General features: G+C 46.0%; 1 protein-coding gene across 6 annotated transcripts; it reads left to right on the forward strand.

Annotated features, from left to right (window-relative positions):
- The first annotated feature begins 1,190 nt into the window (after positions 1-1,190).
- Positions 1,191-9,995, forward strand: Fcrla (Fc receptor like A). Of its 6 annotated transcripts, none has more exons than XM_021227957.2 (6): positions 4,077-4,223; positions 5,913-6,071; positions 6,479-6,805; positions 7,194-7,478; positions 7,709-7,850; positions 9,211-9,430. In XM_021227957.2, exons 1-6 carry the CDS (start codon positions 4,130-4,132, stop codon positions 9,290-9,292), a joined length of 1,089 nt encoding a protein of 362 aa, XP_021083616.1. In that variant the 5' UTR covers positions 4,077-4,129; the 3' UTR covers positions 9,293-9,430. The 6 variants fall into 6 exon arrangements, with proteins under 6 accessions (XP_021083615.1, XP_005071492.1, XP_021083616.1 ...); XM_040738888.1 differs by having other exon boundaries at positions 7,718-7,850; XM_021227956.2 differs by lacking the exons at positions 4,077-4,223; positions 7,709-7,850 and adding an exon at positions 1,191-1,318 and having other exon boundaries at positions 9,211-9,995.
- Positions 9,996-12,457: the final 2,462 nt, after the last annotated feature.

Below are 12,457 nucleotides of genomic sequence, written 5' to 3' on the forward strand. Positions count from 1 at the left end.
CAGCTGCAAGACTTACTGCCTCACTGCCTCCCCCACACCCATGTTCAACCTGCTCTGGACTCCCTGGGGCCATCTGAAACAAAAAAACATATACTTCTTACATAATGGAAAATTTAGTCTAACTGCTTCTACTAGATGGAGGGAAAACTGCACTTTCCGGAGCCCACATTGCTGACCTGCCTGCCCTGATCTGTTTTGCCATAACTGACTGACCATGAATCCCACCCTCTGCCTTCAAGACCCACATTTCTGATGACACAGCTCACTTTCAAATCTACCTGGGACCTGGGTGTGGGTGGCGTGACAAGTGAGGGTAGGGGAGTATGGTCACTGTGCAGAAAGTCACAGGTCCTGCAATTGAGCAAACAGGTGAAGTCAGGGGCAGTGATTCCCATAAGTCCACAGGGAGATGAAGGGAAATGATGTGGTCTCCGAACCACCCATGTTCCCCAGTCTCTTCCAGTTGTTCAAAGACTGCATACTTCTTGTCTTCAAGTTCCTCAGAACCAGTGCTTTGAGCTTTGGCCGGGTCCCTGAGTGTTGGGCTTGAGGCTGGGGCTGGGGAATGGATTTCCCAGAATAGTAACTCTGCCTTGTAACTAGATTTCCACTGAGACCAAACCGTCTATATTATGCTGCAGAAACAAAGTTAAGACACAGGTCAGGAGAAATTTGGGTGCAAGTTTGATCGGGCTTTAGGTGGGTTGAGCCCAGTAGGGACTTATTTGACACCTGCCCTCACCCATCAATCCCCTCTCTCCTGCTGTGTTTTAATTACTGGACAGATGAAAAGCTTGGAGCAGGACCTCCCCACATCATTCACACCCCAGTGGTTTCCTTCCATTAATTTCTATCTCCTGTCTCCAGTGAGCTGGATTGTTGTCAGGTCAGCCTTTTCCAGATGTCATATGAAGACTGGTTGATCATCAATCAATAACACATTTACAGAGAAACCCTGTCTCGAAAAAACCAAAAAAATAACACATTTTGAAAGGTTCCTCAGCTCCATGAGAAAAAATTAATTGTTACAATTGAGAGTTCTAGCATTTCATCTACAACTGCAAGAATGAAGATGGCGTCAGAACCAACCTGGCCAAGTCTGTGATTGGAGCCAATCACAGACTTGGCCACAGGTGTGTGGAGACAAGACAGTTACATTTATTTCCTCTTTTCTAATTTGAGAGGTTTCATGTTGAAGATCAGTATGTTGGGGCTGTGGGAGGTACAAACACAAGCACCATGAAGCTGAGCTGTGTCCTCATGGCATGGGCTCCTTATGTTTGCCCTGCTGTGCTCCTGGCAGCCCAGATGTTGTTGGGTAAGTAAATGTTTGGATGTTGGTGTGGAAATGAGATACGCCTGATGTTGAGGGGGGAAAAAAAACTCCCAAAGGTAAGAAACATGAACTGACTTTGGATTTGCAAAGAATCTCTGTTCAGGTGGAGCAAGGACAGATAGAAGACAAATCTGGTGCATGGGACTGAATGATTCTTTTTAAATAGAAAATTCAGATATTTTCCACCTGAAAGTCCCTTCTGACTATGAATCCTTTGCCAGCTTATCTCTTGCTTTTCTAGCACAACTTTCTTGGAAGAGTCATGTGGGCTTGCGGCCTCCCCCTCACGTTCACTAACCCTTCAGTACGTGCAGCATGGCTTCCTCTAGAGACTGCTTACCTACGGTGCAGTGACCTTTGCACTAACGAGGTCATTGTACGCTTTTCAGATTTTATCCGGATGGATTTCTCTGTTGAACCTGGTCCTGCTGATTGCTTATATTCTCTGCCTAGTGTTGGATGTCTTTTGGTCCTTGGGTAGTTTTTCTCCCCCTCCTGTAAACTCTGTTCTTTACAGTGTGATCCTTACTCCTGTGCTCTTCTTTTTTACATGGTCTTCTAATGAGACTGTGGAAATGGATCTGCATGGTTTTTCTGCAGCAGTTGTCTATTTTAGAGCCTCAGGGCACATTTCCAGCTCCAATCATGCTTTTGACTTTCACATTCAAATGTTGAGGTTTACACAAGACATTTTGACCTCTGCGTGTGTCACAGGCACCAGCACAACAGGATCAGAGATGAACTCATCTGCCCTCCAGACCCTTCCTTCTTTTTACTCACCTTTGACTCTATCTGATCTCAGTTCCTTGCACTAGCACTGACCTGGAGCCTTGACTAATTCCTTGCACTAGCACTCACCTGGAGCCTTGACTAGTTCCTTGCACTAGCACTCACCTGGGACCTGGGCCTAGAAACCCAAGAAGAATTCTGAAGTCTTCCTTCATCATTCTCCAAATCATCAACTTCGGAAAAATTCACCTCCTAAATTGGTTTCACCACCAGTTCCTTCCCTGAACCACTGCAAATGCTTTCTTCAGACAAGACTTTATCATCCATGACTGAAGTTGTGCAATGACTTCCTTACTAATCATGTCTCAGCCTTGTCTCTTTAAAATGAATTTTTCTTTTTAAAAACCATTTATCTATTAAGAATGCACACACCAGAAGATGGCATATCTCATTATAGACAGTTGTGAGCCACCCATGTGGTTGCTGGGAATTGAACTCAGGTACCTCTGGAAGAGCAGCCAATGCTCTTAACCTTTTCACTCTGCATCCAGAATGACTTCTACAATTCAAGCCTTTGTCATGGCACACAAAGCTCCAAACCTGCATCTACTAAACCTCTTCAGTCCCTTCTTCCACCACCCCCAAAGCCTTCCCACTCCTACTCTAACCAAAGCTCAATCAACCCACATTTCCATTCACAGTCCAGAGTCTTGTCTGCTCCTAAGGCTTTGCTTATGTTGTTAGCTCCATCTGAAATGAACTCTGTCATGGTTCCCCAGTTCCCTTCCTTTTACAAACCTCTAGGTATCCTTAAAAACTCAACTTTGGCCGGGCGTTGGTGGCGCACGCCTTTAATCCCAGCACTTGGGAGGCAGAGGCAGGCGGATCTCTGTGAGTTCAAGGCCAGCCTGGTCTACAAGAGCTAGTTCCAGGACAGCCTCCAAAGCCACACAGAAACCCTGTCTCGAAAAACAAAAAACAAAAAAAACAAAAAACAAAAAAAAACCTCAACTTTGGTAGCATCTTCCCTCAAGAAACCTTGTTGAGCCCCCTTCCTGCCCCCGTGTCTGCCTGTGACACTTTATTCTTATTGCTTGATCCACACACTACAACAACCCTTTCATATGCTTGGTATTCCTCTACACCAAGAGCTACTTTTGGGAGGCCCAGCAATTTTGATTTTATAGCAAGAACTGTGGTCTTGGAACCACATACTTTGATTTCAAGCCCCTTTTCTAGTTACTAGCTCTGTATCACTCTGAAAAATTCACTTGCAGTTGAGCATAGAGGCATATACCTGTAATGTCGGGACTAAGCTTCAGGATTGCTTCCAGTTCATGGTCAGCCCGAGTTACATTGCAAATAACAGATCCTCCAGGGGTGGTCTGGATGCAAAATCCTGTTTAAAAAATCACAGCTGGGCAGTGGTGGCACACATCTGTAATCCCAGCTCTTGGGAGGCAGAGATAGGCGGATCTCTGTGAGTTTGAAGTCAGTCTGGTCTACAGAATGAGTTCCAGGACAGGCTCCAAAGCTACAGAGAAACCCAGTGTCAAAACAAAACAAACAAACAAGCAACAAAAAATCACTTTTAATATACCTGAATTCACTTTTCCCTGCTGTAAAAATGAAAATGATAATACCCCACAGAAACACATAAGCTTTATCGAGTAGAGAGATGCCAGCTATGCCAAGAAGACTTTAATTTTTTAATTAATTACCTTTATGTCTGACTGTTTTGCCAGCATGTATGCCTATCTGATGCCTGCAAAGGTCAGAAAAGGGTGTTAGATCCCCTGCCACTGTGGTTATGAATGGTTGTGTGCCGTCACGTGGAGGCCAGGAACCAAACATGGGTTCTACAAGAGCAACAAGTATTTTTACAGCTGACCCAACTCTCCAGCCCTGAAGTTTTATTTTTTTTAAAGAGAAAACAAGAGGGGGCTGAGTGCAGTCTTATGACAGTGAAGGAACTGAAAAAAGGTAGCATCATAGAGAAGAGGGCTGAGAGGCAATAAAGAAAACTCTGGTTACTGAAACAACGAGAACTAGGAAGCAGACTTGATGAGGAAGTTAATAGCTCAGAAAGAGTCCAGTGACCCTGGAAGTGGAGGAGAACCAAGGTGCCGGGGACAGGAAGAGTGGCCTGGACAAATAAGTGCGTATGAATAGGGAGCTGGGGAAGGAAGAGAGGGACTAAGGGGTACAAAGAGCAGTCAGAGCTGGGAGAGGTGACACTTGCCTACCCTGGGTCAGTTATGGACCTAAGAGAGAGACTGAAGAGATGTGGGGAGGACTCTCTAAGTTTCACCCTGGAGGCAAAGAATTGTTCCATGGTTACAAGAACAGCCTGACAAGGTTGCTGGAGAGGAGAGGATGGAGAAAGCATTGCCATTGCTGGGGGGAGTTCAAGGGCAGAGGACAGTAAGGTAAGAGATAATTGAAAAATGAAGATTTGGCCAGATGGTGGTGGCACATGCCCTTAATCGCAGCATTCCAGAGGCAGAGGTAGGCAGATGTCTGTGAGTTCAAGGCCAGCCTGGTCTATAGAGCGAGTTCCAGGACATCCAGAGCTACACAGAGAAACCCTGCCTCGAAAAACCAAGAAAAACAAAAGGAGAAAAAAATCAAGACTTGAAAAGGGAAACAAGGAGAGAAGAGGGACATAGCTGTCTCTTTGGTCGACAACATATTCTAAGCTAAAGAGCCAAGAGGGTTTTGGGAAAATGAAGATGGGTGCAGGATGTCCCCAAGGAAGGTCAAAGGACTGAAGTAGACTATATTTGGGCAGTGAAGAAAAACAAAGACTGCTTTTGAACTCACACCTGGCATTCTTGCTCCACTCTTGACTCTTGGGGTGATGTGGGAATCAAACCCAGGGCCTCATGCAGGCTAGACAAATGTTCTACCGCCAGACTTGCCTGCTTGCCTTCCTTCCTTCCTGCCTTCTTTCATTCCTTTCTTTTTAAATGTACATGTGTGTATGTGTACGATGCATGTCTGTATGTTTGTTGATGCATGTGTTAGTGTAGGTCAGAGAACAACCTCAAGTGTCATTCCTAGGTGCTATCTACCATTTTATTATATTTTATTTTAGACAAGGTCCTTCAATGGTCTAGGCCTCACCTAGTAGCCTAGGCTAGCTGGTTGGCCAGTAACTGCTTTAACTCTCCAGCACTGGGGTTTGCTCCCCCTACGTGCAACCGAGCTATCTCCCCAGTGAACCCCCAAGTCTTTACACTCTTTTAAATTTGATTTTGTAGAACTGCTTCTTTAAAATTTATAGGGTGGGAAACCTGGCATTGAAGCTTATACCTGTAATCTAGTACTTGGGAGGCTGAAGCAGGAAGATTGTTGAAAGTTCAAGGTCAGCGTCAGCTACGTAACTCATAAAACATCATCATCAAAAAAAAATTACCAAACGATGGTGAAGTCACATACTTGAAAGGCTCATGAAGATTAAATAGTGCGTGGATGTGTGTGTGATACACGCTAAGCACCTAGTGGATGCTACACTCTGATGTGCATCTTTCCCTTCTCTCACCTGTGTGGGGTCATGGCTGTCACTGTCCTTTGGTTTCCTCAACCAACAGCTGGATGTCATGCTGATGAGTTCACTGCTCCTTCACCCCCCCAACCACCACTTACTTAAACCACAGTCCTTTTACTGAGGGGCCGAACACCAGTGAGCCAAGGTCAAGGCCATCAGGCCGAAGCAGTCTCTTAGAGGGGCTTGGATAGCTTCCTCTTCCCCTGACAAGATGGTTCCCTGGGGCAGAGGAGGAGGCCTTCTGAAGGGCCGTTCCTAGCCTCTTTCTCTGGTTCTCCCTGGGCCATCCCTCCTCAGCTGCCAGTTCGGAGACTCTGAAGTGTGAAGGACCTGTCAGCACTGAGCAGAGCAGCTGCCACGCTGAGGAAGAGGAGGATGTGACCTACTCCAGTGATGAAGACTTCCAGGCCAAGGGCTACAAGTTCAGTAAACCCTTCCATCTCATCATTTCCTATGGTGAGGTCCAAACAAGGCCTGAGCAGTGACTCAAACTACTCCTGATAGCGCCCTAGCCCACTCAGGAAATGGCTCTCAGGAAACTGGCATAGGTGGAGGTACTGAGTTCTCATTCTTAGCTTCCAGGAGACAGAATGTCCTCAGTCCTACCCTAGGCTTGCTCCTCCCTCAACATTGGTCAATGGTGAAGGCACAGGGCAGGGTGAGGTCATGTGGTGAGCCATCCATAACTCCAAGTTGAGTCTTTTTAAAAGCAAGACTTTGAGACTAGAGGGCAGGAGTAGAGGGGGAGGACAAAGGGAAAAAAAGGCTTTGCTATTGTTAGGTAGGTTCAAGGGGACAGAGAGCATTAAGGTGGGCCAGTAAGAGTTGAAAGTGACCTGGAAAGCTTAGGGGTTCTGTTACAGGCATTACTTGGGACCACCCAAGGGAGGTGAATGACACTCAGCTCTTACTCTGGGCCACAGACTGGCTGATCCTCCAAGGTCCAGATACATCCATATTTGAAGGAGACCCACTGGTTCTGCAGTGTCGTGCCTGGCAAGACTGGCCACTGACTCAGGTCATCTTCTACCAAGAGGACTCAGCCCTGGCTCCTCCTGGACCTAAAAGAGAGTTCTCAATCGATGTGGTACAAAAGTCGGACAGTGGAAACTACCACTGTAGTGGCGTCTTCAGGAGCCTCGGTCCTGGAAGCCGAGAGACTGCATCCCCAGTGGCTATCACAGTCCATGGTGAGAGCTTGAGGGAGTATTGCTGTGGTAGATGTGGGTGAGAAGGGATAGGGAGACCAGAACCATCCAGATCTATGCTTTCTGGTATCACAGATCCCCAACCTGGACTGCTGCCAGATTTGCTTATGTACGGATCTTTTCCAGTCCTGCCTAGAAGGGAGGGAAGTAGGAAGAGAAAAGAGGAGGGAGAGAAAGAGGGGGAAAGGTAGGGAGTGAGAGAAGGGAAGAAGTAAGGGAACAGAAGAAGAAGAACCTGAAAAGTTCAAATGGGATCTTTCTAAAAGAACCCATACCTAATGGAACCAGAGGAAAGGATGGGTAGAGGAAGTTATGGGTCTGTTGAGTACAGGATGATTGAACTCTTCCCTACTGCTTGTCTTTTCCCTAGAACTGTTCCCAGCCCCAATTCTTAAAGCCTTTCCTTCTAGTGAGCCCCAAGAGGGAGACTCAGTGACTCTAAACTGTCAGACAAAGCTGTCCCCGCAGAGGTCAGCTTCCCGCCTCCTCTTCTCCTTCTACAAGGATGGAAGGTCACTGAGTATCAGAAGCGTCTCTGCAGAACTCCAAATCCCCAAGGCTTCAGAAGAGCACTCTGGCTCCTACTGGTGTGAGGCAGCTACTGAGGACAGGCATGTTTGGAAGCAGAGCCCTCAGCTGGAGATCCAGGTGCAGGGTGAGTTAATGTGTATGTGTGCCTGTGGGGTGTATATGAAACAAGACTAGGTTCAACTGAGCCCTGGAGGAAGGAGATGAAGAGGGAATGCAGGAGAGACAGGACAATAATCCAAAGTCCTTGGTGAAGGAAGAGAGCACAGAAAGAGAATGTCTCCCTTAGACCATGGGATATACCAAACCCAAGACCTGGGCCTGCCCTTTGTGTATCTATCTCCCTATATATCTCAGGGTTCCTAGGTAATCTGAACACCTATGGGAGCATCACACCTACAATGCAGACAATGGCTAGAAAGCGTCAGCCAGGACTGGACTGCATAGTGAGGCCTCATCTCAAACAAAACAAACAAACAACCTCTTGGAAGAACAGATGGTATGTCAAATTCCGGAAGTTACCATTAGGAAGACTGTACTTGTCACACACCTAGAAGGAGTCACCTTGGCTGATGAGAAAGCTTGATGACATGCCAAATGAAAATAATGGGAGGGACTAGTGATCATCATCGTGAAGAGGGGTGCCTCAGGGGATCTGCTCAGGGGAAGACTGAAACAAAGATGAAGAGCTAGTCTGATGACACACACTGGAAAAGGTTGACCCCAGAGTGTACTTCCAGAAATTAAATTCTGGCTTGAGAGAATCAAAGGACTGTCTAATGACCAGGCTTCCTCGCTAAAACATCTCAAGCAGAGACTGTCGAGACAGTCAAGCCTGAGACTAAAATTTACATTAGGAAGGACGGAATTGTACTCAAGGCCTGGCTCCCACTTTCAGAAAAGAGGGAGGATTGGCTCTGTAACCAAACACCATGGGCTCACATCTTGTCGAGTTCAATAGCAAAGCAAGCTTAGCCAAGGCATACAAGAATGGAGAAAGATCGCTTATCAGTGTTGGGCAAGATGGGCAAGAAGAGTACAGGAGTTACTTCCAAAGCAAGGCCCTCCTCAAACAAAGAAAGCACAGGGGGTTTACTCAACATAGACGTTTTTACTCATGGAAGGGTTGGCCCATTCTTAAACATGCTCAGCTAAGCAGTGTATTCTGAGCATGCTCAGTTTAAACTCACGATTTAAGAAAAGATAGTGAGAGCCGGGCGTTGGTGGCGCACACCTTTAATCCCAGCACTCGGGAGGCAGAGGCAGGAGGATCACTGTGAGTTCGAGACCAGCCTAGTCTACCGAGCGAGTTCCAGGACAGCCTCCAAAGCCACAGGGAAACCCTGTCTCGAAAAACCAAAAAAAAAAAAAAAAAAAAAAAAAAAGAAAAGATAGTGAGCACATTTTGGGACATGTTTAGCTAAATTGGCTTGAAACATTACAGTGATAGATGGGAATACCCCTGGGCACACTAAGTTTGCATTCTAGAGTTTTAGCTGAGGTAACAGAAAGAACACTTTGAAGGCACATTCATATAGGAGTTTGCCCCTGAAGGTGCCTGCCTCACTAAGTAGCTAACAGTGTGAGGGTAAGGGCACAGTCGGACATCATCTTTATTCATTCATGTGTTTATTATTTTAAGACAAGGTCTTATTTTGTGTCCCTGGCTGACCCTAGCTCACTATGTTGACCAGGCTGGCCTTTAACTTGCAATGCTCCTTCAGCCTCTGCCTCCTGAGCACTGGGATTACAAGTCTTCACCACCATGCCCTGCCAGATTTCACTTGTATGTGGTGTACTTCCTGCCCGTAATAATTCAGGTCTCTTAAATTCTGTCGATTCCGCCATTTTGAATCCAGCTCTTCAGAAACCAACTGCTTCAGAAACTCCTCCCGTGGAGCCCCCCGGCACTCTGCCCCCACCACCTGCTCCTTCAGCTGAGCACCTGGGAGCCTCCTCCTCAGACCCTCACTTACATCACCAGATACGGCTTCTTCTCAAACAAATGCAGGATGTTAAAGTTCTCCTTGGTCATCTGGTCGTGGAGCTGAGGGACTTGACTGTCTACCTGAAGCCTGGTGTCACAAAGGTTGCTGACAAATGAAAGCAAGCTATCCGTCTGTGACGTGTTCAACCACCACAATAATTACAGCCGTTTCTGTACTGCATGCATGCAGAAATAGTTTTGCAAGCTGTCTTGGTGCTTTGTTAGAATAATGGAGCTGGTTGGTGTAAATAAACATGTACAAGGTAATATCCAGAATGTTCCTATAGCTGTGTATTTTCTTTGACTGTGATAAGGTCTTCTGTACCCTAGAGCAGGAATTTCTTTCTGTTTCCCAGAGTAGAATTTAAAGAGAAGCAATGGAAGTGAACTTACTACTGCACTCTCAACTGAGGAGAGGGGAATTTCCCTTCCCTGTATTCCCACGGGAAACATTTAGCAATGTCCCCTAGACATTTTGGGTTTCACACAGGGTGGATTGGTATGCTAAAAGAATTTAATAAGTAAAGGTATTTACAAGTCAAGAAGGCTGTTAACCATCCTTCAATGCACAGGACAGCCAAGAAAAAATTTCCTGTCCCCAAATTTTAGTGTTAAATTTATAAAATATGGGGCTAATAAAAGCTGGTGTTAATCTGATTTGAGACTTCATCTCTTTTAGTCACTCTCCTTCAACAACTATTAATAACATGCTAGTGTTTAGTTAGTCCTTTGATTTGAAATTTTATGTGCCTCCTCCTTTAAAGACCTATGTGGAAATCTTAATTTTATGTGTACGTATGCGTATATGTCACATGAGTATACATCCTGTGGAGTCCAGAAAAGGGTATATGATCCCCTGGAGCTGGAGTTCTAGACAGTTATGAGTGCTGGAGACTGAATTCTTGTCCTCTGGAAGAATAGCAAGTTCTCTTAGCCCTGAGTTATCTCTCAGCACCACGCCCCCCCAATGTTGAAATATTAATCCCTAAATAAGTGGCATGAGTAAGTGGAGCGTTTGGGTGGGGATTAGGTATGGAGGTCAGAGTTCTCATGATTAGGATCAGAGTCTCTAAAGAGGAAAGCAGTTGCTTTTGTACACTTTGATCAAAATGAATGCCAGAAACAAGATAAGGAGGGAAGGCTGACCTTGGCTCACAGTTTCAGAGGGTTGCTGCCCATCACGACAAGGAAGCACAGCAGAAAGACCAGCAGTCCCTGGTGGTAAGAGTGTGTGCTCACATCTTGCTAGGCAATAAAGAAAAAGCCGGGGTCTAACCCCTGTGATTTAACTCTGGCAGGTATGCTCCTCCTCCTAAGAGGCTCCACAGCCTGCAAAGCTGTGCCAAATGTAAGCATCAAACATCCAAAGCATGAACCTAACATTTCACCCGTGGCCCCGGAGGCTAATGGCCATCTTATAATGCAAAGTGCATTCAGTCTAATTTCAAAAGTCTCTATAGTTTTAACTGTCCCAACGCTATTCGAAGGTCTCAAGTCTCCTTTGAGACCCAAAGCAAACACGTAACTGTGAACCCCTGAAAAACATGTTTCCAATAGATGACGACACATAATAAACATTCCCATCCCAAAACGAGGAAGCAAGGAAAGACTGGACCAAAGAATGACTAAACCTCAGTGGAGCAAATGCTAAGTCCTATAGCACCGTGTCTCTGTTACTTTTCTATTGCTGTGATCAAACACCATGACCAGGGCAACTTCTGAATAAAGGATTTGTTTGGGGCTTGCGGTTCTAGAGGAATAAGAGACCACAGCTATTATCGCAGGGAAGCAGCAGCAAGCACAGCCACAGTGGCAGGGATAGCTGAGACCTCAAGCAGGAAACAGAGAGAGTGAACTCAAAATGTCATGAGTCATGTGAACATCAAAGCCTGCCCAGTGACATACTTCCTCCAGCAAGACCACACCTTCTAAGTCTCCCCAAACAACCACCCACTAGGGACCAAGTACGCAATGCCCAGGCTACAGGGGACATCTCACTTAAACCACCACACCCCATTTCCAGCATCCAGGGCATGTGTAGGCATAATGTGAGTCTCGGTGGCCTTAGGGAGCCCTGCCCTGGTCCCGATACCTGACGCACACGTGGGCTCTCTCTTTGGTCAGGTCCACTTGGTGCCTGCATCTTTTCTTGGCAGATGTTCCACGTCTGGCATCTCCAACATCCGGAGGTCTCCGTTACAATTAGGTTTCACCTTCGCAGCCTTACACATAACCTACTCAGGGACTGTCTACAGGGAATCTGACCATGCGTGGTATGTATTGCCTTACTTCACAGACTTCTATCTGGAAACTCAATGCAAGCCTTCATGACCCCTGTAACTGCATGCCTGCAAAACCTGCACCATGTAGACAGCACTTAGCTCTGCTGACAGCTGGGAGGCTCCCTTTTATCAAGATTGCAGTGGATGGCTCAATCTAGAACAACACTTCCCTACCCTGCCCTTTTCCAGCAGTGCCCCCCCAGGAGCTTCTTTCTTTTTAGATCGCCTTTCTTCAGGCACTTGGGAGAAATCTCTCCCTACAACAGATTCTCTACTGTCTCAAGGCAATGTGTTCGCTTCTCTGTAAGAACTTCAGCTATTTGTCTGACACTTTCCAGGACTTTAATCACAGTCACTCTCCTTCGTTCTACATTTGGACAGTAGAATTGTCCAGTCTCAAATGAGAAGAGCTAGCCTGACAAATTATGCAGTAACCTTTGTTAATATAATCTTTGGTTGATGAATTCATAACATCATGTGATTATGGCCTTAGTGAATGAATGTTATCCTGCATTACGTAGAGTTGTGTTCCCACTGTGGTCGCTCTTTGTGCTATTGTTTTCTTCTTTATGTTGTAGCCTGAAATAATTTACAACAAACACATACATGACCATTTTTGATATACTACAAAGAAACAAAGAACTAGGATCACAATGATGGTAAATGAATTTTATAGTGGCTCCCAGTATCTTCAAGGGTGTGAGGATGCTGCTTGGTTGTTTACTCGATTAGATCTTGAATCAACTAAGAGCCCTCCTTCTGGATGGATCTGTGAGGATATTTCCAGGAAGGGCCTGGGCATAGGAGGTATAAGAACCATGTGCCGGCCGGGTGGTG

Source organism: Mesocricetus auratus, unplaced genomic scaffold (genome assembly GCF_017639785.1).
Source record: "Mesocricetus auratus isolate SY011 unplaced genomic scaffold, BCM_Maur_2.0 Super-Scaffold_100676, whole genome shotgun sequence".
In the NCBI taxonomy this organism is placed as follows: domain Eukaryota; kingdom Metazoa; phylum Chordata; class Mammalia; order Rodentia; family Cricetidae; genus Mesocricetus; species Mesocricetus auratus.

Excerpts from the sequence above, each read along its gene's own strand:
- Fcrla (XM_021227955.2), top strand. The coding sequence starts at position 4,130 with ATGAGGAAGTTAATAGCTCAGAAAGAGTCCAGTGACCCTGGAAGTGGA. Across the intron at positions 6,072-6,478 it reads CCATCTCATCATTTCCTATG|GCATTACTTGGGACCACCCA; the intron begins GTGAGGTCCAAA and ends GTTCTGTTACAG. Across the intron at positions 6,806-7,193 it reads AGTGGCTATCACAGTCCATG|AACTGTTCCCAGCCCCAATT; the intron begins GTGAGAGCTTGA and ends TCTTTTCCCTAG.